Source organism: Callithrix jacchus, chromosome 15, assembly GCF_049354715.1.
Source record: "Callithrix jacchus isolate 240 chromosome 15, calJac240_pri, whole genome shotgun sequence".
Classification (NCBI taxonomy): domain Eukaryota; kingdom Metazoa; phylum Chordata; class Mammalia; order Primates; family Cebidae; genus Callithrix; species Callithrix jacchus.
The window spans coordinates 7990326-8017014 of NC_133516.1; the positions used below are offsets into that span (position 1 = coordinate 7990326).

At 43.2% G+C, this 26689-nt stretch overlaps 1 protein-coding gene across 4 annotated transcripts in view; it reads left to right on the forward strand.

Annotated features, from left to right (window-relative positions):
• The window catches only part of USP13 (ubiquitin specific peptidase 13), a 129967-nt gene extending 103340 nt beyond the window's left edge, over nucleotides 1–26627 (forward strand). For all 4 annotated transcript variants that reach the window (XM_003734800.6, XM_035273659.3, XM_035273660.3 and 1 more), the window contains 5 exons: nucleotides 218–361; nucleotides 2691–2857; nucleotides 5079–5232; nucleotides 18996–19080; nucleotides 21213–26627. In XM_003734800.6, the coding sequence (XP_003734848.1) occupies nucleotides 218–361; nucleotides 2691–2857; nucleotides 5079–5232; nucleotides 18996–19080; nucleotides 21213–21306 (644 nt within the window). In that variant the 3' untranslated portion in view covers nucleotides 21307–26627. The remainder of the gene's footprint in view (nucleotides 1–217; nucleotides 362–2690; nucleotides 2858–5078; nucleotides 5233–18995; nucleotides 19081–21212) is intronic.
• The last annotated feature ends 62 nt before the right edge of the window (nucleotides 26628–26689 follow it).

A 26689-nucleotide genomic window follows, 5' to 3' on the forward strand; every position in this document is an offset into this window, starting at 1 on the left:
TTAACCTGGGTCCTATTTGGGTCAAAGATATAAACTTAGCCCAAATAGCTTAATATTTGGATGGCTTACAACAAAACTAAACAGTGAAACCGTTATTTACACCCAAGAAAACAGCGCTTTCTTTGGGTAGTGTGTGGATGAGAGCGTGATGAGCAGCTACGACAAGAAGCAATAGTGTTTCCTTTTTCACACTAGCCTGTCCTGTTGTGCTCTGTAGCATCAGACATTGATGAGTCATCAGTGATGCAGCTGGCCGAGATGGGTTTCCCTCTGGAAGCATGTCGCAAGGCTGTGTACTTCACTGGAAATATGGGCGCTGAGGTGGCCTTCAACTGGATCATTGTTCACATGGAAGAGCCAGGTAGGTGGCGGGAAAACGGAATGGCTTTGGAGTGTGACGTGACCCTCAGTGATGCTACGTCCTGGTCCTTCCCTGGCCCCTGTGGATGTATCCCTAGAAAATGACTTTACAGTTGCTCATCTGCTGCAGCGGGGGGAGAAAGCTAGTCTTTGTCTTTCTCCTTTTGTTAAAAACAACAGCTTTATTGAGATATAATTCACCCCTTTAAAGTGTGTAAGTCAGTGGCAAGAAGACCAATAGAAAGATTTGGGGTGTGCTTCTAAGAAATGCTGAGAACTTGAAAGCATGGACATGAAGAAATGGAGGCTGTTTAGTTAGCTTTTTCTTTTATCTACGTTTTTAGGCTATAATGCATATATTCATTTATGGGGTACATTCCAGTGGTTTTTAGTAAATTCAGAGTTGTGCAGCCATGACCACTATCTAACTTTAGCACATTTTGTACCCTCTAAAAGAAACCTCGTGTATTAGCAGTCACTCCCCATTTTCCCACTCACCCTGGGAATCTGTTTTCTGGATCAAGGGATCTGCCTGTTTTGGACATTTCGCATAAATGGAGTCATATATATGAGATCTTTTGGGTTTGGTCTCTATCACAGCGTAATGTTCTCAAGATTCATCCATTTGTCGCATGTGTCAGTACTTTATTCCTTTTTATGGTAAAATAATATAGTCTATTGGGCTGGGTGTGAAGGCTCACACCTGTAATCCCTGCACTTTGGGAGGCTGAGGCAGGTGGATCACTTGAGATCAGGAGTTCAAGAGCAGCCTACTCAACATGTGAAACTCCATCTCTATTAAAAATGCAAAAATTGGCTGGGGATGGGGATGGGGGCAGGTGCCTGGAGTCCCAGGTACTTGGGAGGCTGAGGCAGGAGAATTGCTTGAGACCAGGAGACGAGCTGAGATTGCACTACTGCCCTCCAGCCTGGGCAACAGAGCAAGACTCTGTAAATAATAAAAAAATAATAATAGTCTGTCGTATGGATATACTACATTTTATTAATCTTTATCAGCTTATAGACATTTGGGTTATTTACATTTTTTGGCTTTTATGAACAATGCTGCTATAAAGATTTTTGTACAAGTTTTTGTGTGGATGGACATTTATTTTTACTTCTCTTGAGTGGAACTGCTGTGTCATATGGTAACTCCATATTTCACTTTTTGAGGAAGTACCGAACTGTTTTACACAGAGGCTGAAGCGTTTTACATTTCCACCGGTGAGGAATGTGAGATCCAGTTTCTCTGTATCAGCCCAACCCTTATGATCACATTTTTTAGCATACCCCTCCCAGTGTGTGTGAGGTGGTTTGCATTTTCCCGACGGCTATGACGCTGAGCATCTTTCCGTATGTTTGCTGACTGTGTGTCTTATTTGGAGATGTGTCTATTCAGATCCTTCATCCATTTCTAATGAAGTTATTCTTTTATTGTTGGTTCTAAGAGTTCTCTTCATATTCTGGATGCAGGTTTCTGTGAGACTTACGATTGGTAATTTCCCCCATTCTGGTGTTTTTCACTTTCCTGATGGGATCCTCTGAGGCACAAAAAATTTAAACCATTTTTAAAAACTTTTTTCTTTTATCACTTGTGTTTTTTGTATTGTAAATAAGAAACCATTGCCTAGTCCAATGGCAAAAAGATTTACTCCTATGTTTTCTTCTGCGGTGATCATGGTTTTAGCTCCTACATTTAGGTCAGTGGTCCATTTTGGGTTGATTGTGTGTGTGATGTGAGGTGAGGTCTGACTTTATTCTTTTGTATGTGGATATCCAGTTGTCCCAGCATCATTTGTTGAAAATAATGTCCTTTCTCCACTGAGTGGTCTTGTTGAAAATCAGTTAACCACAGGTATATACTTTTATTTCTGGGATCTCCGTTCTGTTTGACTGATATGTGTGTCTGTCTTTATACCAGCATCAGACTGTCTTTTTTTTTTTGAGACAGAGCCTCGCTCTTTTGCCCAGGCTGGAGTGCAGTGGTGCGATCTCGGCCACTGGCTCACTGCAACCTCTGCCTCTGGGGTTCAAGTGATTTTTCCTAAGTAGCTGGATAACAGGCATGCACCACCACGCCCTGCTAATTTTTGTATTTTTAATAGAGACGGAGTTTTGCCACATTGGCCAGGCTTGTCTCCAACTCCTGACCCCAGCTGATCCACCCACCTTGGCCTCCCAAAGTGCTGGGCTGACAGGTGGGAGCCACTGCGCCCGGCCCAGACTGCCTTGATTATTATAAATTTGTAGACTCATGTTTTTTCTTGTTTGTGTTGCTTCAGTACAAAAAATAAGAAAGGAAAAGACTTGAGTGTGGTTATCTTCCTCAGATTTTGCTGAACCGCTGACCATGCCTGGTTATGGAGGGGCAGCTTCTGCTGGAGCCTCTGTTTTTGGTGCTGCTGGATTGGATAACCAGCCTCCAGAGGAAATCATATCTATCATCACCTCCATGGGATTTCAGCGGAATCAGGCTATCCAGGCACTGCGAGCAACGGTGAGCATGAGACTGTGAGTGTGTGTGTGTGTTGTGTGTGTGTGCACATGTGTCAGTGTATGTGTGTGTGTATGAGTGTGTATGTGAGTGTATGAGTATGTGCACGTGTGTATGTGAGTGTGCGTGTGTATGAGTGTGTGGTATGTGTGTATGAGGTGTATGTGTGGTGTGTGTATGAGGTGTACCTATGTGTTGTGTGTGTGAGGTATATGAGTGTGTGTGAATGTGTGTATGTGTGTGTCAGTGAATGTGTATGTCTGTGTGTGCATGAGTGTGTGTGAGCATGTTTGTGTGAGGGGTGTGAGTGAATGTGTATATGTGTGTCTGTGTGTGAATGTGTGTGTGTGTGAGCATGTTTGTGTGAGGAGTATGTGAGTGAATGTGTATGTGTGTGTGAGCATGTTTGTGTGAGGGGTGTGTGAGTGTGTGTGAGCATGTTTGTGTGGGGTGTGTGAGTGAATGTGTATGTCTGTGTGTGCATGAGTGTGTGTGAGCATGTTTGTGTGAGGGGTGTGTGAGTGAATGTGTGTATGTGTGTGTGTGAGTGAATGTGTATGTCTGTGTGTGCACGTGTGTGAGTGTGTGTGTGAGCATGTTTGTGTGAGGGGTGTGTGAGTGAATGTGTGTATGTGTGTCTGTGTGTGCGAGTGAATGTGTATGCGTCTGTGTGCATGTGTATGTGAGTGTGTGTATGTGTGTACGAGTGTGTGTGCTGTGTGTGTATGAGGTGTATGAGTGTGTGTGAATTTATTTCTGTAGCAGTTGAGACTTTCCAGTGTACTTTGATCATTTTGATTCATGTTGAACTTGTCTATGAATCTCACCATAGCCCATAAAGATTTATTCGTATATCGTACACATAAAGTTAAAATAAATAATTTTCACACAGAGAATTTAAGAATAAGGCGATAATATGAGCAAATCAAGAGAAACTTGTTATCACCTTAAATGTTTGTTAATAGCGGGTCACAGATTTGACTGGGAGCCTGCTTGTGGCCCTAGGGGAAAGAGGGACGCCTGAAATCCATGCTCAGTAAGAAGTCCTTTAAGAGATGTAATGCTTTTCTGAGACCAAGACCTTGGATAAATGTCGCTTAAAAGTCCTCATACAAGACTGAATGCCTCCTTGGAATTCTCTGCTGCATTTTCTCCCTGTAGAAAGAGAAGGTTCTTCTGGTAGTTGTGAGCTTCTTGATTCAAGAAACAAGGGACCCTGAAACGTTAGGGTAGGCGATTCCCTTCTGTGGTGCTGATATCTATTTAATATTCAGAGAAAGTACTTAAAAAACCCATCCTTTCATCTTCTAAGTCTTAGTGGGAAAAAAAAAGAAAAAAACTAAACCCAAAACGAAAACCAAAAAAAAACCTGTCCTTCCTGGTCACACCATTATCCACTTTTGAGTAGATATCTGGTCTCAACCACTTCTTGCCTATCCTGATGGAGTGCCTGCTGGGATCCGTTGCTGAGGTCACTGTGGCTCTTGACTGTCTCATGAGAATGTGGCTAGAACAATCTGTCTCCCTTTCAGATGCTTAAAATATCTCAACTGGAGTTTGTTTTGCTTGGGGTCCTTTCTTGTGCTCCACTCATTTTATCTGCCTGTTTCATTAGAGCTTCTGTATCTATACAAATTCTTTAACCTGCCAGTGATATCACAAGCTGAGAAAGATGGAAATATTTTTATGGCCAATTAGTTTGAAGTACAAGGAGAGTCCAGTTTAAACAATTACACTTAACTAATCAGTGTTGTCATTAATCAAGACGTTAATCTTGTCTTTACCGCAGTTCAACCATTTAACCAACATTCCCGGAGAGAAGGCCTCATGCAGTCCTCACAGCGGCCTCCCTCTACCATGCAAAAATATCTGCAGAAAATACAGTTGGTAGGGAAGGTACCCTTGGTTACCCCACACCTATCATGATCAGCATCTTCCTCAGAAATGCTGGGCTAACGTTGATATAGGCTTTGGGACACTGATGTGCTGCTTAGACTCTTTTCCAGTGAATCCAATTACAGATGTCAGCGGGAGACTTGCGGAATGCCAGGCCAGCGGAATGTGCACGTCATGCGGAGTCAGAGCTTCTCACGCAGTGGCACTGAGGACCAGTGAATTCAGGCCTCCTTCCCTGTCTGCGTGACATCTAGTTGACATGGTCAGGACACAGTGAGGCCTGAGGCTGCGTGCATCGTAAAAACGCATGTTTCTCTTTTGTTGCTAGAATCACAGCCTGGAAAGAGCACTGGACTGGATCTTCAGCCACCCTGAGTTTGAAGAAGACAGTGATTTTGTGATTGAGATGGAGAATAACGCCAATGCAAACATTATTTCTGAGGCCAAGCCTGAAGGACCCAGAGTGAAGGATGGACCTGGAAGTAAGTGCTCGCCTTAGAGGCCGTCTAGCAGTCACTACACATCCAGCTCACGCCCTTCCGTCCACCTATTCAAGCCTTTGCCGTCATTCCAAAGTTAGCACAGAGCCTGTCTTCTTGGAAATGGTGCCACTTGCCCCTTTGCATAGGCCCTGGGGATCTGGTAAAGTCATGTCACAGTCATGTTGCTTGGTCGCGTGTGTGCCTAAGTTTAGGGCCAGCTTTGACCTTGTTCCGTTGAGGTAAAATTTCTTCATGGACTGTGGGAGCTTTTGTCAAAAGAGAACATGTGTTTTCATGGTAGTGTTTTTGAGTGGTAGTAAAGTATTCTCATCCTTGACTGGACCCTTACCAGAACCAACGCTGAGAGTATTCTGAGGGGTTGTCTCAGGATGACAGGAGGAGGTGCCGCAGGCCATTGCTGTGCCTTTTGTTTTTTAAGACTCAGTCTTACTCTTGTCGTCCAGGCTGGAGTGCAGTGGCACGATCTCAGCTCACTGCAACCTGTGCCTCCCGGGTTCAAGCGATTATCCTGCCTCAGCCTCCCGAGTAGCTGGGACTACAGGTGCCTGCCGCCATACCCAGACAATTTTTGTATTTTTAGTAGAGATGGGGTTTCACCATGTTGGTCAGGCTAGTCTCAAACTCCTGACCTCAGGTGATCCACCCGCCTCAGCCTCCTAAAGCGCTAGGCTGACAGGTGTGAGCCACCATGCCAGCCTGTTCTACCTTTTAATATCAAACACTTATGCATGTCACTATGTGTCACACAGTGTTCTAAGCACTTTGCATATCAATACTCACGTAACCCTCACTACAGCTGATTTTACAGGTGAGAAAATAGAGGCACAGAGAGATTGGGTACCTTGCCAAAGGCCACACAGCATGTAAGAGATGGAGCCAATATTCAAACCCAGAACTGCACTCTTAACTGTTGCGATATCCTGCTTCTTGGGCTGTCATTGCCTACGGAGTGACGCTCAGGCTCTTTGTCTTGGCGCCCAGCACCTCCTGCAGTCAGATCCCAGCCCAGCTGGTTTCCCAGGGACACCTCTACACTCCCTGTATCTGCAGCTGGGGTGCCCAAGACTGTAGCCGCATTCTTGGCCTACTCAGCCCTCAGCAGCTCTCTTCCACTTACCTGCGGGTTGGCCCTATGTGTGAAACGAGCTTTCTCTCCCTTCACTGCCTGCTGAAATTCTCATCATTGCTTGGAACTGGGCCACGGATTCCATTTCTCTGGACTGCCTTCCCAGGGCCTTGCCATAGTCAGCTCATGCTCACCTCGTGTGCTGGTGTAATTGTGCCAGTATGAAAAATGCGCAGTGGCTCACGCCTGTAATCCCAGCACTTTGGGAGGCTGAGGCAGGTGGATCACGAGGGCAAGAGATCGAGACCATCCTGGTCAACATGGCGAAACCCCGTCTCTACTAAAAATACAAAAAATTAGCTGGGCACGGTGGCACACACCTGTAATCCCAGCTACTCGGGAGGCTGAGGCAGGAGAATTGCCTGAACCCAGGAGGCAGAGGTTGTGGTGAGCCGAGATCGCGCCATTGCACTCCAGCCTGAGTAACAAGAGCAAAACTCCCTCTCAAAAAAAAAAATGATTTCATCTGTGCCGTCCTCAGTCCTCACAGTAACCTCAGGTGGCACATCCCATTATTATGCCCATTTTACAGGGGAAGAACCTGAGACAGAGAAGGTTAAGTAGAAACTTGTCAAGGTCACAGAGCTGGTGATGGGTAGAACCAGAATTCCAGGGTGGGCAGTCTGCCTCCAGAGCCTGTGTCTGTAGCCACTGTAATGCGTTGTTAGTTCTTTTTTTTTTTGAGACAGTCTCACTCCATCACCCAGGCCAGAGTGCAGTGGCACAGTCTTGGCTTACTGCAACCTCTACCTCCCAGGTTCAAGAGACTCTCATGTGTTGGTCTCCCGAGTAGCTGGGATCACAGGTGCCGGCCACCATGCTTCATTGTTAGACCTAACACATCGACCTTGTAATAAAATTACTTCTGTAGATGTCGGTGCCTCCCATTTGACTAGGAGCTTGCCCAGGGCAGAGGTCATTTGACTTTTATAGAACTCGTGGTGCTAGTCACATAGTAACATTGTATTTAACTACGTCCACATTAGCAGCATTGTTCCTGTAATCATATAGTGGCAGATCTACTCAGTAACAAACGTTCCTTCCAGACCTGAGGTGTACATATTGACATAAAACTAGAGAGAGAGGGTAGGAGGGAAACTTTCTCCTTTTAAAAAAAAAAAATTTTAAATAGGAATTTTATCACTGAAACTGTTTCACTGCCAACTGCATAAAAAAAGGATGAGGTGTGCTTCTCCCAGTTTCCATATTCATTTAAAGTATCTTGTATTACTTTCCAGAAATTACTAGCTTGCCTAAAATATTTAAAGGTGTAACAGACAGGGTGCTCAATAATTCATGAGCAGGATTTATTATGTATCACATGTCCATCAGTTCACTGCTTCATTGATTTTCCATAATGGACTCTTCTTTGGCGAGGATGAGTCCTTCTTGCAGAAGGAATTAGCCACAAGATGGGGCTGCTATAAAGCTTGCCGAGGTTTGGCTGCAGAGGGAAGGCGGATCTGATCGTCAGGGCTCCCTTTCTTCCGATGGAGCTTGGAGGCTCCAGCCACTCCCTCACAGACGGTCAGGAATGTTGGGAGCCCCATCATCTCCTCTGGGCTTACTCTGCCTCCGAGAGGGAGCTCTGCAGAGATTCCCGTGTCATTGGTTAGATGCTGTGAAGCACCCTTTAAGGCACTATGGGTGAAAGCCCAGGGACTGCGGGTGAGGGTTGTGCTGGAGCACTGTGAGACGTGCTTAGAGAAATCACGTGCCAGAGATGCAGGATATAAAGGCAGTAGCCAGTGAAACACTCAGTTATAAAGACAGAAAAGCAGAGCCCTAAGCTGCCAAATGCATTTTGAGTTTGATTTTACAGAACAACAAATGTTTTCCAAGTAGCTTCCCCAGCACTGTGCCTGGCCGGTGGTAAGTGACCAGCAGGTAACTGATTGAATGAAGAATTGAGTGACTGCCAGGAGGTAACCATCCCAGAGAGTATTTTGCTGCTTCCACAGAGTGCCATGTAGAGGGGTCAGCTGTGTTCTTCCGTGTCACATTGCGTGAATCAAAGGCAGGGAAAACATGACTTCTTGTACTCGGCTGTGTTAGCAACCGGATGAATATTGCCAGTCGTTGCTTTTTTTCCTTTTGTAAAATAATTAACACATATTGTTTATCTTTCTTATAATTAAAAGGATATATATTAATTTTAGCAACTTGAGAAAATATAGATACATGAAAAGACAAAATTAAAAATGACAATCCTACTCCCCAGCAATAACCACAAAATAATGTTTTGTTTATATTCTCTAGGCCTTTTTAGACAAATACATGAAAATAATGTAAATCCATAGATTTATAAAAATAGAAAAGCAAGTCACAAAATAGCAAACGTGATTAACGTGATTGATTAGGCTGTGAGTTTTGTAGGTGGACGTGTATATAAATCTATACTGTTGAACACATATTAACAATATTCTATTATAAACATGTACCATAATTTATATACCTAATTTAGGCTAATTACGTATCATTTAAATAAAACATTACATTATTATAGAGTTTCAGATAATGAAGATATTTCCACATTGAGAAGATGACAGCTATGATTTTTAAATAATGAGTTTCTTTTTTTTTTTTTTTGAGACAGAGTCTTGCTCTGTTGCCCAGGCTGGAGTGCAGTGGCACATTCTCTGCTCACTGCAACCTCTGCCTCCTGGGTTCACGTGATTCTCATGCTTCAGCCTCCCAAGTAGATTCTCGTGCCTCAGCCTCCTAAGTAGCTGGGATTACAGATATGCACCACCATGCCCAGCTAATTTTTTGTATTTTTAGTAGAGTCAGGATTTCACCCTGTTGCCCAGGCTGGTCTCAAACTCCTGAGCTCAGGCAGTCCACCCGCCTCAGCTCTCAAAGTGCTAGGATTGCAGGTGTGAGCCACTGCTCCTGACCAAACAATGAGTTTCTTAAAGGATGAATTAAGTTCACAGAAGAACAGCACATGCCTAATGTAATCCCTCTGCAGGGAAGGCCAGCTGGTTTAGCATTTCCACCTTCCATCTCTTCCTTATGTCCTTCTACTAAAAATAATATTGTGATGAACAACCTTGGGCCCTCATTTGATTATTTCCTTAGGAGAAGTTTCTGGAAGTGAAATTTGTAGTGAAAAATACATATTTTTAAGGTTTTAAAGCAGATTACCATCACATGACCCTCCACAAACACAGCAGGGGGCCACATCCTGGTCACACGGGTGACTCTCCTGTCTCCCCAGGCTTCCCCAGCCATGCTGTTTGGCTGAGCGCTTTTTACATATTTTTAAAATCTTTATTGCCTATTATTCCTCTCATGTAAACAGCTCCTTCATTTCCTTTGGCCTGTTTCCCACTTTTATTGAGGTTTTCAGCTGTTTTTCTTTTATCGATTTTTATGAGAGTTTCATGTGTTGTAGATTAGTTTGGGAATACCTGATCACTTTCCAACATTGAGTTTTTCTAGCCAGAAACATATGCTTCTCTGATTTATCCTCCCCTTCTGTAACTTGCAAAGCTGTATGGTTTTCTTTATAAATATGCTGTGCATTTCTAGTTATGTCTCCAAATTACATTTTCTGTGTTATTTATGAATAAGAATTTTCCACATTGTATATTTTACAATATTGCTGCTAAATTATGTAAATTTACTGGTCTTGTAATTTTGGCCATTCTCTAGGGGTTGACTGGCATTACATTAAATTCATAGGTTAACCCGGGAAGATGTATGTTCTGTTTAGCTAGGTTGTTTAAATTCCCAGGTCATTTCTTTTTACATTTTTTGGTTGGTGAATTGACTGAGATATTTGACTTGAGAATATTGAATACAGTTAAAGGGTAAGGGCAATTGGTGCTTGAGAAACTGAAACAAACAAAATAAAAACAACCTAAATTTCCAGGGTTTTGTGTTAAGTGGCAGGAAGGCCAAGACAAACTTGTCTAAGCAAAAAGGGAATATTGTCTCATGAAGGCTGGGAAGTCCTGGGGGGACTGGGCTCAGGCCCGCCTTGATTCAGGACTCAAATGCTTTGTCTGGATGGGCCCCTTGGCTCTGCTTCCTCTAGGTGGGTTCCAGTCCCAGACAGGGTCTCCCCCATGGCACAAGATGGCTGCAGCGCCTCCACCGCCGGCCTTTCCAGGTTAGAATCTAGCGGAGTCTTGTCCCAGAATTCTCAGCAAAGGTGCTGAGAGTCTGAGACTCTGAGCCTCTGCATGTGCTCTGTCGGACTCCAAGTCGCTAAGGCAGGTTGACTCAGGCCTGCATCACGGGCCTCACTCCTAGAGCCCGAGGCTGAAGCCATCTTCCATCCAACCTCTCATCCGAGCTGACAAGGGACGAGTTGATCTCCTTCCAGGGCTGGTTCACGTGTGTAGAATCAGCTTCACCTGAGAGCTTGTTAGGCCTTATGGGGCCCCACCTCAGACCCGCTGAGTTAGGAACTGTAGGTGAGGCTCAGTCACCTGTGTTTTAACCAGACATGCAGGTGATTCTGATGCAGCTTAAACTTGAGAATTACCACCTTAAAGGCAGTGTTAGGTTACTGTTGCTTTAGGAAGAAGGGGAATGGCCACGGGGACTTTGTCACACCACGTTAACATGAAATAGTAAGGTAGGTGTTATGAAGCAGAAAAAAGCGATTCTTACAAGGATAGGGATTAAAGAAGCTCTTGGGTCACATTTTTCCTTTTACGGCAGAGTCACTGTTTCCATCCTTCTGAATGAGGAAGTAACACGATTGCATGAAATGATTATCTCAGGGGTATTAGTTTGAAGGATTAGTGCTGTTAACATGTGATGAAACAGCGGCTGTCATCTCCTGAGTGCCTCACATGTGCCAGGCTCTTCCTCGGCCACGTTTCCTTCACGGCTTATGGGGAGACGTTCCGATGCCCTCATGTGCCAGTCCCTCTCCTAGATAATCTTTGGGTGGCCTTTCCTTAATATGACATTGAAAGGATGTGCCACCCACCTCTTTTACCTTCCAAGTTTCAGAAACTTTTTTCAGCAGTGCTACGTGGTTTGCTAGTGGTGGAACCAGGTTAGAGTTCAGGTCTGTCTGATTTTGAAGGCTGTGCCGTTTTCCCGTTATCCCTGATTGAGTCATCTCATTTCACATTTTATATTGGAATGGAGGCAAGAGTCTATTTTCTACCATGTTCTGCACATTTTAGGGCTAGCACCGAACTTTCTGCTGAGTTTTCAAAACTTCAAAGCTGGAAATCAGGCCGTCACTCTGACCTCTCTGGGCTTCTGCTATGTGCAAGATCATTTCTGTGTTTATGTTGCACCTAATGAGCATTTAATTTTTCTTAAGAAAAGAGCCCACTGATTGCCAATGTAATTAACGTGTGATTTGACAGTGATTACTCAGAACCTGCTCTGGCTGCTTCAGCCACTTTGCTGTAATGGCGTAGATGTCTCCCATGATGCTGATTTTCCAGCCAGGGAGCAGAGAGGCGTTCATCTGCATAACGCTGGGGTTCCTGAGGTGCTGAGCTCCCTGAGGAATGCCCCCCACCCCAAGCGGATCTGGAGGGCAAAAGCTACAGCTCCCCAGGGAAGCCAAGCGCAGTGTTGCTGTGGAAAGTCACTACTTCCTGCCACTGGGCTAGCTCCAATCCCACTTAGCACTTGCTGCGGTTCCTGACGATTTCAGTGGTGCTGTTGAAAGTTAAGAGGCAGCCACTCTTGAGTAAACTGATTTACACGGAAGTTTGAATGATGGAGAACTGACTTGGAAGGAAGCGTTTGGCTTCTGGAGCATTTGGCATTGTAACTAATTCTGAGCTGGCTAGGGTTGGGGGAAGCAATTGGTAGGCCCTTCACGATTCTGTGGCTATCAGCTGCCTTCCGATGTTATTGATTTACCTAGGTCTGTCTTCTCTGTTTGAGAATTCAGCAGTTTGCTGAAAGCTCCAATACTCCTCCCTCCCACACTTTTTTTTTTTTCTCAGAGAGGGCATGAGGGAAATCAAGCTGTTAGACATTGAGCTAGTTGTATATTAAGCCCGATACAGTTTGGATGTTTGTCCCCTCCAAATCTCATGTTGAAATGCAAACCCCAATGTTAGCAGTGGGACCAGGTGGGAGGTGTTTGGGTCACGGGGGTGGATCTCTCATGAATACCTTGTTGGGGGAAAGGATATCTCAGATAAATACCCAGATACTGGGTGCTTATGAGGCAAATGTTAGTAAGTTGGTGATTTTATTTCCCCCACTTTGTATAGAGGGAGTTAGAGACAGGCAGTGATACAAATTAATCAGGTAAAGAGCGTTGGGTGAGAACATAGTTTATCTCACCGGAAGACTGCAGTGCCTCTGGGGTCTTGATTTTAGGGAGACTTGATGTCTCTGTGTTCTGAGCACTCTCTGTAGGCTAACTAAATAATACGTCATGCCCTGATGAGATACTGCTGTTTTGTAAATATTTTAGATGCTATAATGACTTATAAAAATACATTCATTTAAAGAAACTTCTGAATCCAGAGTTGCTTTTGGTCATTACACTTATTAAAACATAATTTCCCAAAAGGCAAAATCATGACTTTCAGGTAAATATAAAATGAACACATAGCACAGATTTTTAAAAACTTATTAATGAGAGAATCAGTCAAATGTTATTGCTGGCTTAAAAACATTTGTGAAGCTAGGATATTTAAAGACAATTAAAAAAAAGGTTAGGATGAGATTTAGTTTAAAGATTAGTCAGTGTCTTTCAGGACCATAAATCCTCGAAACAATTATTTCACCAGTGTATACCCCTATTTATAAATCTATAAATCCTTGAGGATATGTGTTCTACTGGACAGAATTTTTTTGTGTGTCTTTCCCAGATAAAAATCTACAAGTTAAGAAGTAACATCACTAAGTATGAGATCTTCAATCAGTAGTATATTAGTAGTTTTGTAGTTGTTGATATAAGAAAATACTTGAGACTGGGTAGTTTATAAAAAGAAGGAGATTTACTTGGTTCACAGCTCTTCAGATTATGCAAGAAGCACAGTGCTGGCATCTGCTTCTGAAGAGGCCTTAGGAAGCTTTCAGTCAGCAGAAGGCAAAGGAGGAGCAGTGAGAGAGAAGAGGTGTCATGCTTTTTTTACAGCATTTCTCCGGTGAACTAATAGAGGAGAACTCACTCCTTACCACAGGAGGTCACCAAGGCACTCAGGACGGATCCACCCCCATGGCCCAAATACCTCCCACCAGGTCCCACCTCCAAGATTGGGGGTCACACATTTCAACATGAGATTTGGAGGTGACAGATGTCCAAACTGTATCAAATAGTAAATTGTGAGATGAATTAAGTTCATCTTCCTAGGTCAGCAGCCAGCCAATGTTTTCTCTAAAGAACAAGAAGATAAAAGTTTCAGGTTTTGCGGGCTATATAGATGTCTGTCTCATATGCAAAAGCAGGCTGTGGGTCAGATTTGGCTAATGGGTCATTTGCCAGTCTCTCCCCGAGATAATCTCTGGGTGGCCTTTCTTCTATATGACGTAGAAAGGGTACGCTGCCTACCTCTTTTACATTCCAAGTTTCATAAACTTTTTTTTTTTAACAGTGCTTTCTCAAAGAACAAAATCAAAGAGTACAGTTGCTATTAGGTTGGGTAGGGATGGCAGTAGCAAAATTTGATGTTAAAAAATCTTCGTATTAGCAAGGTTGGGAAGATTTTCCTAGAGTTCGAACAGGACAAGTTTTGTGGGGAGGAAGAATGCTAGTTCCAGGCACAGTTTAATTCTGCCCATTTGGAGGGACACTGTCCACTCGATGTTGAGACATGGTGGTTTTGTCAGTTTTGTCTGATTCTACCAGATGCTTTGAAGGTTTTTCTGTTGAAAGTCAACATTTTTGAAATATTAGAAATTTCTTTTTAAGTCAATAGAAAAGGAAGCTTGAGATGAGATAAACATTTCAAAAGTTTGACTTTCAACAGAAAAACTTAATATTTTTTTTTGGTGTATGTTTTTTGGAGTGTGTTTGAGTGCTTTTGTTTTTTTTGGAAGGGCGTCCCTGGGAACTTGGAGAAGAATCAGCGGTAGCTTCTCTCTCTGGTGAATTCACCTTGACGTTCTCTTTGGAGACAAATATAAATTGAGATTTATTACCTGTTTAGTTTTTGCAAATGTACTAGATTCTCTCTTGTTGTTTCCCAGCAGGAGGTTGCTTATATTGATAAACATGCTTAATTTAAATAATAGGACTAGGATTTATGCTAACCTTTTACATTTTATTTTTATGGTTCTGAGGATGTACACGAATTGTTTTTAAACAGAGAGGAAAATGCTTTACAGGGGGCTTAGTGACATGTTTGGAGGGATTTGTCCTTTCTCTGTGTCTGTCTGTTTTGTCAACCCATTGGCTGTATTGGTATCTGTGCTGTGTTTCATTGATGTCACCCTGTCTTATGGTGGAAAGTGCTCGGTAAACACTGTTCTTCTGCAAGACATCCTCGTGGGGGGCAAAAGGCCTTGATTGGGGTATTGTCTTCTCTCTCTCTCTCTCTCTCTCTCTTTCTTGAGACAGGGTCTCACTCTGTCACCCAGGCTGGAGTACAGTGGTGCGATCTGGCCTCATTGCAGCCTTGGCGCCCTGGTCTTAAGCAGTTCTCCCACCTCTGTCTCCTGTGTAGATGGGACTACAGGCACACGCCACCATGGCTGGCTTTTTTTGTATTTGTAGACACAGGGTTTGGCATGTTGCCTAGGCTGGTCTCAAACTCTTGAGCACAATCAATCCACCCAAAGTGCTGAAATGGCAGGTGTTTGCCATCATGCCTGGCATGTATTCTCTCTTTATTTCATGAAAATTCTTAAAGAATTTTTACTCAGGCTTGTTCAACTTACTCAGCTGCATTTTTGGGAGAGCAGCACTCTGTGTCTGAAATTGAAGATTAGGAATTTGATATAGAATTATACCAAAAGGGCTTAAAAAATCCAACAGGGGTGAAGAAACACAAGGATCTCAGCTCACTCCCTTTCTTGCTTATAGGGAGGTCAGGGTGGGTTCTTAGCGTGAGAGGGCAGACGAGGGTAAGGAGCCTGGATCATTATTTCAAAAATAAATACCAGGCAAAATGATTGCCATTTACAGCTGTTTTTGCCTGGCTTCTGATTTCAAACCTGGGTTTTTTTTGGCGGCGGGGTGGGGGGGTCAGTTGATGTAATAGCTAGCAACAGAAATTTAGTTAATTATGGGCAGCACAATATTCTCTGATTCATTTCTGATTAAATAATGATTTCACCAGTTTATACCCCAATTTATGCTTTGGTAGGAGATTTACAAAAATATATACACTGTAAGAAGATATAAAAACATGTGAGGAGATGAAGTGAAAGGAGTCATTCCTTCATTCACTCATTAATTTATACATTTAGCAAATATTAAGTACCTACAGTGTGCAAAGCACTGTTTTCTGTGCCTGGAATAGTTCAGTAAACAAAACAAACCCCCTGTCCTTATGGAGCCTATTCTAGCCTTGGGAAAAGGGTGTCAGACAGTAAATCCATGCAAAGGTAAGAATGCGACATGGCAGGTGTTCCTTTCTGCTGTGTGGACAGGAAAGCAGGATAATGGCAACGTGAGCAGCAGGAGTGAGGGCGGGAGTGGAAGGAGGTTGATGTTTAGGAAGAAGGTTCAGGAAGGCCTCTCTGATAAACTGACACTTGGACCTGAGATCTCAATGAACTGAGGAGTGAGTCATGTGACATCTGAAAGGAGAGTTTCAGAAGGAAAGAGCAGAAGGTCTAAAGGCTTGAAGGTCGGGGCATGCCAAGAGTGTTTGAGGAGCAGCCAGGAGGCGAAGGTAGCTGGAGCCGAGTAAGGGGGAGAAGGGGAGGAGGTAAGCGGACTTCAGAGGCCACTTTAAGAGTAAGATTTTCTCAGAGATTCAGGGAGCCGCTGGAGGGTTTTGGGGTAGAGTAATGAGCACAATTTGACTTTTATTTAAAAAAAGACCAATGGGCTGGGTGCAGTGGCTCACGCCTGTAATCCCAGCACTTTGGGAGGCTGAGGTGGGCAGATCACTTGAGGTCAGGAGTTGGAGACCAGCCTGGCCAACATGGTGAAATCCCATCTCTACTAAAAATACAAAAAATTAACTGGGTGTGGTGGCACGCACCTGTAATTCCAGCTACTTGGGAGGCTGAGGAGGGAGAATCGCTAGAACTCAAGAGACAGAGGTTGCAGTGAGCCGAGATCATGCCACTGCACTCCAGCCTGGGTGACAGGGCGAGACTCCGTCTCAAAAAACAAAAAGACAAAACAAGAGACAAAAAAGACAAAACAACAGAGTGTGGCTGGAAAGGTAGCCACCCCCATGCCTGTCACACAATGCATATTTGTGGGGAACCTGGCGCTAAACCATTCGCAGATGACCTGCTTCTGGGTCAGGGTTTCATATGTAGCAGAGCAAGAACAAAACTCTGGCAGCTGTGGTGAGAATGGTTGGTGGGGGAAGGGAGGAAGCAGGGAGGCTAATTAAGAGGCCATTGTAATAATTCAGACAAGATATGATGTTGACTTTGATCAGGGGTTACTAGTGGAGATTGTAAGAAACATTTGGATCTGGATACATTTTGAAGGGAATATTGACAGGATTTGCTGCTGATAGGGAGTGTGAGAGAGAAGTCTGGATTTTTCCTGAGTTACTAGAAGAATGGAATTGTCATTTACTGAGATAGATAAGGCTGAGGAGGGAGAATGATCAGTAAACTAGGAATGGAAGCAATCTTCCTCAATGTGGTAAAGCGAATCTACAGAAACCCTACAGTTCACGTTATACTTAATGTGAAAGACTGAATGTTTTCCTCCTATGATCAGGAAGAAGACAAGGATACCCACTCTGACACCTCTACCTAATGTACAGGAGGTTCTAGCCATTGCAGTTAGGCAAGAAAAAGAAGTAAAAGTTATCTGGATTATCAAGGAAGAAGTAAAATAGTCTCTATTTGCAGAGACATGATCTTACATATAGAACGTCCAAATGAATCAACTAAAAAACAATTAGAACTAACAAACAGGTTCAGCAAGGTTGCAGGAAACAAGATCAATATACAAAATTAAGTTCTATTTCTGTACACTAACAATGAACGTTCCAGAAATGAAATTAAGAAAACAATATCATTTACTGCCATAAGACTACATGACATCAGCCAGAGAGAGAGAGAAAGAGAGAAAGAGTCTGGGGCCAGGCGCAGTGGCTCAAGCCTGTAATCCCAGCACTTTGGAAGGCTGAGGCGGGTGGATCACGAGGTCAAGATATTGGGACCATCCTGGTCAACATGGTGAAACCCCGTCTCTACTAAAAATACAAAAAATTAGCTGGGCATGGTTGCGTGTGCCTGTAATCCCAGCTACTCAGGAGGCTGAGGCGGGAGAATTGCCTGAACCCAGGAGGCGGAGGTTGCAGTGACCCAAGATCGCGCCATTGCACTCCAGCCTGGGTAACAAGAGCGAAACTTCTTCTCAAAAAAAAAAAAAAAAAGAGAAAGAGTCTGGATAGAGCGGGGAAGAAGAAGGTTTGAACCCCAGATCACCCAAATTCAAAGGTCAGGCAGATGAAGAGAAGCAGTAAGGCAGTAGGGCAGGTGGACAACCAAGAGAGTCACTCCTGGCGAGTATTTGAGGAAGGAAGAGGTGATGAACAGTATGTGGTGCTGCTGGAGTGAGAGGAGGACTGGGGTTTGACAGCTGAGTAAGTTGAATGAGCCTGAGTGAAAAGCGAGAAAGAATGAGAGTCAGAGATAGGAGAAAAGGTCTGTCTGGAACCAATACTTTTTTTTGAAAAATGTAGTAAACGTGGAACACTAGCAAAATCAATATGCAAGCCTATTTTTCCTTATTAAATTCAATGGACATGCATTTTATTTGCTCTCGATGACTCTGAAGTCTTGTAAATGTGCACGTTCAGTTTCCACACGACCTCAGTGTAGTCTGCAGCAGTTTGCTGAGTGGACTGTTCTTGTCAGTGGATCCCGCCGTGGCAACATGAACAAAAACGGATTCAACATGGACATCACAGAGTACTCGCCCTGATGCAGGAGGCACCTGTTGGAGAATAAACATCGGTCTCACCCTCTAAGAGGCCACCTATCTCCTTGTTCAGAAAGCAGGAGGCATGAAGTTTGGTCCCACATAAGTTATGATCATGAACAAGTGAAACATTTTGCACAAAGCATTATCCTTTTCTATAAATGATAACCGCTATCTGCTCTCTTCCTCGTAGTTTTGACATTTGTGTGGTATTTTAGTCTGAATTGCTCATATAAGTTTCATACAACCCTGCAAAGTGGGTGGATTTCTTTTTTAATCCCCGTAAAGAAACAGGCTCAGAAAGAGGGAACACTTTGTCCACCCTCATGCTGTTTGGAAGTGATAGAGCCAGGACCACTCTTTCAGACCCACAAGCTCGCCACCAGACCAGGCTGTGGGATTTTTTAATCCTTTTCCACATTCGAATTTAACGTCAGCTGTGCTTTGATAATTTATGTCCTATTTTTGTGATCACAAATTTTCAGGTTGAATTTAGTGTCACTCTGGGTGTGTGTGTGTTAAGTAAAGAGACCAAACAGTGCTGGTTTTGAATTCTCTTCAGTCTGGAAGTGCTGCCTTGTAACCGAGTTGTTTCCTCTTCCACAGCATATGAGCTGTTTGCCTTCATCAGTCACATGGGAACATCCACAATGAGTGGTCATTACATTTGCCATATCAAAAAGGAAGGAAGGTGAGTCACTTTTAGAAGGTAAATGACGGCTGCGATTTATTGAGTACCTACTGTATGCCCAGCACTCTCCTAGGTACACTGTATGCTGTCTCATTGGGTTCTCATACTGCTCTTGTAAAGGGTACACGGTTAATGCCTTTTTACATATCAAGACGCTGAGACTCAGGGAGGCCGAATAGCTTGACCTTAGCTAGTAAGTAAAAGCCACTTGCAACCATCATACCAGTGACTTCCCAAAATAAAGATGCAGCCTGCAGCAGAATGTATGCTGTGATTGCAACCTCCATAGGATTGCCATGTTTAGCCAACAGAGGAAAACAAGACAAGAAAAACCAGGATGCCCTATTTAACTCGAATTTCAGATAAATAATGAATAATTTTTTAGTATAAATAATTTCAGAGTCTATGTCCCAAATATTATATGGGGCATGGCTATACTCAAATCATTTATTGCTTACCTGATACTCAGATGTAACTGGGTAACCTGCGCTTTATCTGGCGGCTCTAAATCTTCAGTGCTTTCCCTTACCACAGCCTTGGCAGCTGGCTTCTGAACGTTCCTGAGTAGAATTGTTAAGTGTGTGGTGAACTGGGAATGACAGCTGTGGGGTGAAAGGCGGCTGCTTTCTTCAGAACCTCTCCCCGGGCTGGATCCCCGCAGGCCCCACTGGTGCCCTTCCCACAGGTCCAAACAGTGGTGGTGGGTCAGCCCTTCTGCTTGAGGGCAGCACTCAGGCCACGTGGACGCTGGTGGAACACCTGAGTGTAGCCTCTTGCTCCGTCCCTCCCTCCCACTGCAGGAGGGGCCAATTCTCACCTGGATTCCACTGTGTGTCTTTTAGTTTTGTCTTCTCAACTTGATTAATAAAATAGTTGAGCACAGGGATTTATCTTTTTTTGTTTGTTTGTTTGAGATGGAGTTTCACTCTTGTTGTCCAGGCTGGAGTGCAGTGGAGTGATCTCAGCTCACTGCAACCTCCACCTGCCGGGTTCAAGTGATTCTCCTGCCTCAGCCTCCCGAGTAGCTGGGATTACAGGCATGTACCACCACACCCAGCTAACTTTTTGTATTTTTAGGAGATTCAGGGTTTCACAATATTGGTCAGGCTGGTCCTGAGCTCCTGACCTCAAGTGATCCACCTGCCTCAGCCTCTCAAAGTTCTGGGATTGCAGCCGTGAGCCACTGCGCCTGGCTGGGACTTATCTTTATAGTGAATTATTTTTATTGCAATCATGATATCTCTTTTAAAAACACTTTATGGAGTGAAGTAAAAGAAAAAAGTGAAAATGCTTTTTAAAAGAAAAAAGCTTAATTATAATTTTAAAAGCAATAAAATTCATTGTAAATAATTTAGAAATATAAGAATATACAAGAACATGTGCTTAGAACCCTAACAATAACCATTTTCTACATTTTGAGATATTTTTCTCTGTCGTTTTGGCTCACTGGAAGAAAGTATATGTATGTCTCTCTATGCACATACTACATATAAATATGCACAACTTAACTAAAAGCTTAAAGTATATGCGGAGTACATACAATTTTTTAACTTGTGTTTTCCCATTTCACATTATATTGTGATTATTTTCTCACTTTGCCAGACATTCTTTGAAGAAATTTTAATAGTTCAATGCATGGATTTTTTTTTAAGCATTGTTGTACATAATTCTTTGACTCAATTTCTAAGGCCGTCTACGGATTTCTATAAAGGGAATTACGGAATCAAAGGTTAAAGTGTTTGGAGGTTCCTGATACATTTTAGTAACTACTTTTCGACTGAGCTGAAGAATCAAAAAGCAGTTGTAGCTGGGCATGACGGCGAAGGTGTGTGCCTGGGCTCCCAGCTACTCAGGAGGCTGGAGCAAGAGGATCCCTTGAGCTCAGGAGTTTGAAGCTGCAGAGTATGCTACCATACTCCAGCCAGGGGAAAGAATGAGGCCTTGCCTCTTAAAAAAAAAGAAGCAGTTGTGATTCCCTACCAGCATTCTGTTCTTTTTTATACAACAAACTTGAGTTTAGTATCTTAAAACATCATGGTTAAGTATTGTGCGCCATATGACTTAGTAGCTTCTTTCTGCAAAGTTTCCTGAAAGTGACTTAAATCCATCAAATGCTTCTGTCTTGTTTTCAGATGGGTGATTTACAATGACCACAAAGTCTGTGCCTCAGAAAGGCCCCCTAAAGACCTGGGCTACATGTACTTTTACCGCAGAATACCAAGCTAAACCTCAAATGTAAAAATTGGCGAGAGGAAGCCATACACCTTTTTAATTTGCCAAAAAAAAAAAAAAAAAAAAAAAAAGAAAAGAAAAGAAAAAGAAGCAGAAGAAGAAGTTGTTGAAACAAGCAGACATGAAGGAGTACATGGGGTATTTATAGTTTATTTAAAGAGCACCATCAGTTGACGCCTTCTGAAATAGAACTGGGAAGAAATTTTTATTAGTGATGATACACTATTGTATTGTAGATAGTTTTTATAAATGTTCAAGGAGAAGATATTTAAAAACATAAAAGTATTCATATTGCTGGTGGAGAATCTGCCATCAGCACATCAAAAATGGGGATGTGTCCCCAGCCCTCTATTGTGCTTTGGGGGTCAGTGGTAGTGGCCTCCAGAGAAACCAAACAATGTGGCCAGTGGTCTGGCCTTAACCACAACAAATGAAAAGCCCACTTGTGTTTCACATAGAAAGTCAGCAATTGGGCGGGGCTTTATTTGTGACATAATTTTTTTCATGACATACAATAATTTCTGATGTATCCATGTAGATATTATGCTCTGTCCATAATAGAACCTCTGCAATGAAAGATGTTTTTAATTTAAAGCATATCAAAATTCATAATACGATTGTGTGAATGTGTGTGAGAGTGTGAGACTTTTACTAGGAAAGTGAGTCCACTAGAAAATCTGTGACAAGTTGTTTTTAAAAAGCTGAACAGTAATTGGTATTAAGCATATCTGAAAAAAGCAAGTAAGTGTTTTAACAAAACTACAACTCAGGAAGCTTCAAGGAGATTAGTTTCTCACTTAGATTTTTAAGGAGTAAAAAGGGCTGAGTTATGCTTTTCAGTGCTGTCGAAAATTCACTTGGGTTTGGGACATTTGCTGGTATAACGCTAGATGCCCACAGCAGCATGATATTGTACTTTGTCAAAGGTAGATAAATTCTCTGTTTCTTAGCAGCCCTTTCCACAAAAGGTGTGGTGTTTATTTTTAGTTAAAATAGCGAATCTCTTTTTACCATCTCACATGATAACTCTCTGGAGTCATGCTGTGTGCCCCAAGTTTGTCAGTAGCTTTCCCATCTCTGAGCTCTTTATCTGCCTCCATTTCCTTGTTTCTCTGGGGCCAGAGTCTCATCTCTGCCCTTTTTTGGTTTGTCACCTTCTGACTTGCCTTCACTGCTTCTCTGATGTGACCAACAGTGTGATCTTGGATGCTCTAAGGATTTTAGATGCAGAGAAACTTTATATAACATTATGAAAGACGATCCTTTCCATTTTGATTATTTCAATATTTTAGTTGCAACCTGGGATTAGATGAGATTCCAATGTGATAAAAAGCAGAATGAAAGCATTCTATAATTTCTGTAATTTTCCTACTGCTTTGTACCAAATTCCAGAATCTCTGGAATTGCTGTTTCAGATTCTTCAGTCAAATGAAAAAGGATTTATTGCTGTCTGTTTATCATGTATTTGTGTGGTTGAAAGGGTCTTTTTAGAAACTGTAGGAAAATAGAACCAGCCGGGTGAAATAGAGCACAGACACTGGATGAGGATGAGGTGAGCTGGGAATGATCAGGATTCTGGGCACAGTGGGGGCCTGTCTCACAGGTGATCCTTTGGTGCCACATGAGCGAGGGACATGGTGTCTGAGGCCCCCCCAGCCTGGATGCCTGAGCGCTGCTCCTAGCTGGCTGTGGGCCTTGGGCAGGTCCCTCGTCCCTCCTGTGCCTCCCTGCTCTCATCTGCACAATGGCGTGATGACACCTGCCCTCTCTTTCTAGTCATGCTTTGAGGATACAGTGAGCTTGGTTATGGTGAGCCTTCAATGAGCAGAATATGGCGCGCCACGGTTAAAGTGAGCCTTCAGTGAGCAGAATACGGCGCGCCACGGTTAAAGTGAGCCTTCAGTGAGCAGAATACGGTGTGCCACAGTGGGTCCCGGTGGACTGCTCCCTGCCTCTTCTCTTCCGATGCTTTCCTCAATGTGGGAACAGATGAGATTGGCAGAAGGAGGGAGCTCCCGGGGCAGTACTTTTCTATCAGAGTGTGCCCACTGGTGTCACCTCGTAATGTTGACTTGGGCTTCCTAAAGCAGCCCCACTCTGTTCTGAGAGTCACTGACTCCCGTGGAAATCCCCACACGAAGCAGCCTTACAAAGTCCAGTCCCCCAGGGCACAGCGAGTGTCCTGGAATAACGGCCCCACACCTGCGTCAGAAATGGCTTGTTTTCAACGACGTGATAAAAGCAAAGACCTTTTCTTTGGAATTGAGAGCGACTGGGGGGTTTGGATTGAATTGTGGACAAAGATAACATGTGTATTTTGAACAAAATAAAAATTTTATAACAAAACTTTGAACATCAGTGGCATAAAATCAACATTTAAGACTATAGGCTATACATTGATTCATTGCATTAACCAGCTCCTTTGATGCCTAGACATGTTGTAGGAAAGCCTGCTATGGCTGCCTTGTTTTCTGCCTCACAGCACAAAGGGCTATTTCTGTAAGGTGAAGTTTTGTATATGTGCTATTCTTTACTTCAGATTGAGAGTTGGGAGAAATGAGCAAATAATGGATTTCTTACTTGCTTAAAAACATATTCATATGTGTATCTTGACACAGACAAGGCAGGTTCCCTATAAAAGTCTGGAATGTATCACTTAGTTTCACACTTGTGTAGACACAGTTATTTGTAACTGAAAAGTAGAAAAACACATGGATGTGTCACCTCATTTTCAGTCTCTTGGGGGTCCTCTGTGTGAGACATGGTGGTCTAATTGTGAAATTCTCACTGTATATGGGTGTCTGTGTGAAAAACAGCACTTTCTTCCTGTAAATACCTTTTGATATCCATTTGTGTAGAATTCCAATGAATGTGTCTTTGGAAAAGGTAATGTATCAAAGTTTTTATTTTGTCAATTGATCTAAATACCCATATAGCTAATCAGAAATCCAGTTGGGTTCACATTAGGATTTTCTTTTAAAGAAAAAAAATATATGCAGAACAGACTGTTGGAGGATTCATGTGTTAGTGACACTTTACATCAATGTTGCTTCAGTATTTTGGAATTGACTAGGCTGCTTCCTTCTACCTACCAGAGAATGTGCCTGCTATTTCCCAGTGCTTACCTGGGCTGTAGGAGTCCAGTGGGGATAGCTCCAGCCTCTTGCTTTCTGAGTCATTTATTCCGTTTACCTGAACCAGAGCCTTACCTGCAATTCACGGTGAGCACTGGTCTGTATCCTGACCCCACTCTAAGTGAGATGGGCTGAGTCGTCGTACCTCTCTGGGCCTTTTCATTTGAAACAGTTGGTTATACTGTTGAGCTCAGAAGTCCCCTCTTGCCCTAACATTTTGTTTTTATTTTCCTGTGGTTACCAGTAGGGTCCGACGTGAAATGTGAGGGATCACTTAGAGATCTGGAGGTTATATTTTTGCATTCTTAGAGCTTGTACTCCCCAGGTGAGGACATGTGTTATTCTTAGTGTCCCTGCCCCCCGTTTGTATTCCTGCTCCCCTTAACTGTACTTTTTTGGGTAATCCCCCGCCTTTTTTTTTGAGGCGGAGTCTTGCCCTGTTGCCCAAGCTGCAGTGCAGTGGTGCAATCTCATCTCACTGTAACAACTTCTACCTGCTGGGTTCAAGCGATTCTCCTGCCACAGCTTCCCAAGTTGCTGGGATGTAGGCACGTGCCACTACGCCCAGCTAATTTTTGTATTTTTAGTAGAGATGAACTTTCACCATGTTGGCCAGGCTGGTCTTGAACTCCTGACCTCAAGCAATTCACCTGCCTTGGCTTCCCAAAGTGCTGGGGTTACAGACATGAGCCACCACATCCGGCCCCACTTTTTTCTACACTTGAAACAATGTTCCAGTCCATGAGGTGCTTTGCCTCCATCTCCCTCAAGAACAAAACAAAAAATCCATTTAAGATGTCCTCCTAGGAAAGCATAAGACCTGCCTTCATGTAAATCTGACACCTTTGTAGAATGTTTAAAAATTCTAGAAGAGGATGGGAAACAAAAGTCTAATTCAGTTAGAGCTGTGATCCCCAAACTGTCTACTGCAGAAAGGCCGTCTTGTCACCTTGCAGGTATCACTGCTGCTAATCACATCAGTACAGGCCTTCTGTGGGGAGTGGGGAGATGGCAGGGGCGGGGCAGGACCTGGGTATGGGGTTAGATAAAATGCGATAATATCTTCACGTGAGATAAAAAATCCTAGGCTACAGAGCAGGTTCTGTACTCGGAGTCGGTGTCTGAGGTCACCTGCATGGTGTTACAGGGATTTTTCCACTCAGTCAGTCACTCTAAAGAGTTTGCATCAGACTCTAGACCTGTGCTACTCAGCGTGGGAGTCAACAGCCACATGTGGCGATGACTTCTCAGAACGTGGCTGTTCAAATTGAGAGTGTGCTGTACACATAACGTACACACCAGATTCTGAAGACTGGGTGCCAAAAAGGAATTTAAAATATTCCTTCAGTATTTCATGTTGCTAACATGCTGAAAGGACTATATTTTGGATATATTGATTAAGTAAAATATTAGCAATGTAATATAGATATTATTAAAAATTGATTTTATCCTTTTTATCTTTAAGAAACAAATGTGGCCCTTAAAGAATGTAAAATTAGACAAGTGAGTAACATGGTACTTCTAATGGGCAGTGCCAGGCTAGACTTACATGGTGCGGGGTAGGCAGAGAAATCCGTGAATAGGAAAGGCAATTCTGCAAAGCATCTAAGTAGACAGAAACAACACAAATATTTTTGCTGGAGTCAGCAGCACTGTAAGGCACAGAACATCTCCCAGAAAGAATTATCTTTTTTCTGCCTAAAAACCAACATATATATATATATATGATCCCAATTAAAAAACAAAAGCAAATGAGCCCCAGACTGCCCATCTTCAGCTCTGCCTGGGGGCTGCTACCTTTGCTCTTCCAGTGTCTTCTAGGTGCCGAGGATATTAGCCACATGAGGGTGTGGGGCACATTTGTTTCACTGTAGGCCAAGTTCTCCCGTGGTTTCCCCTCCCCAGGTATTGTTGAGTCTGTTCAAAGCTGCGGGTGTTGAAGCGCTGCGGAAACCTGCCGCTGTCAGGGCGCTGCTTGTCCCGGCCTTGCAGAGGCCCAGTCTGTTCCTGTGCCCACCTGTTTCAATGGCTCCTGAAAGAGTTTGTATTTATTTTATTTTGCAGTAGTCACAGTTGTTGTTAAACTATATCAAATGTTTTGGGAGAGTATTTGCCTGTGATGGAAAGATAAATGGATGATTTATTGCTTCAATTGTTTTAAATTAAAAGCTATTCTCACAATCTGAGGACCTTTATGGCTCTTTTTTCCCCCTAATTTTGAAAAATGCCAAGTAAATTGATTC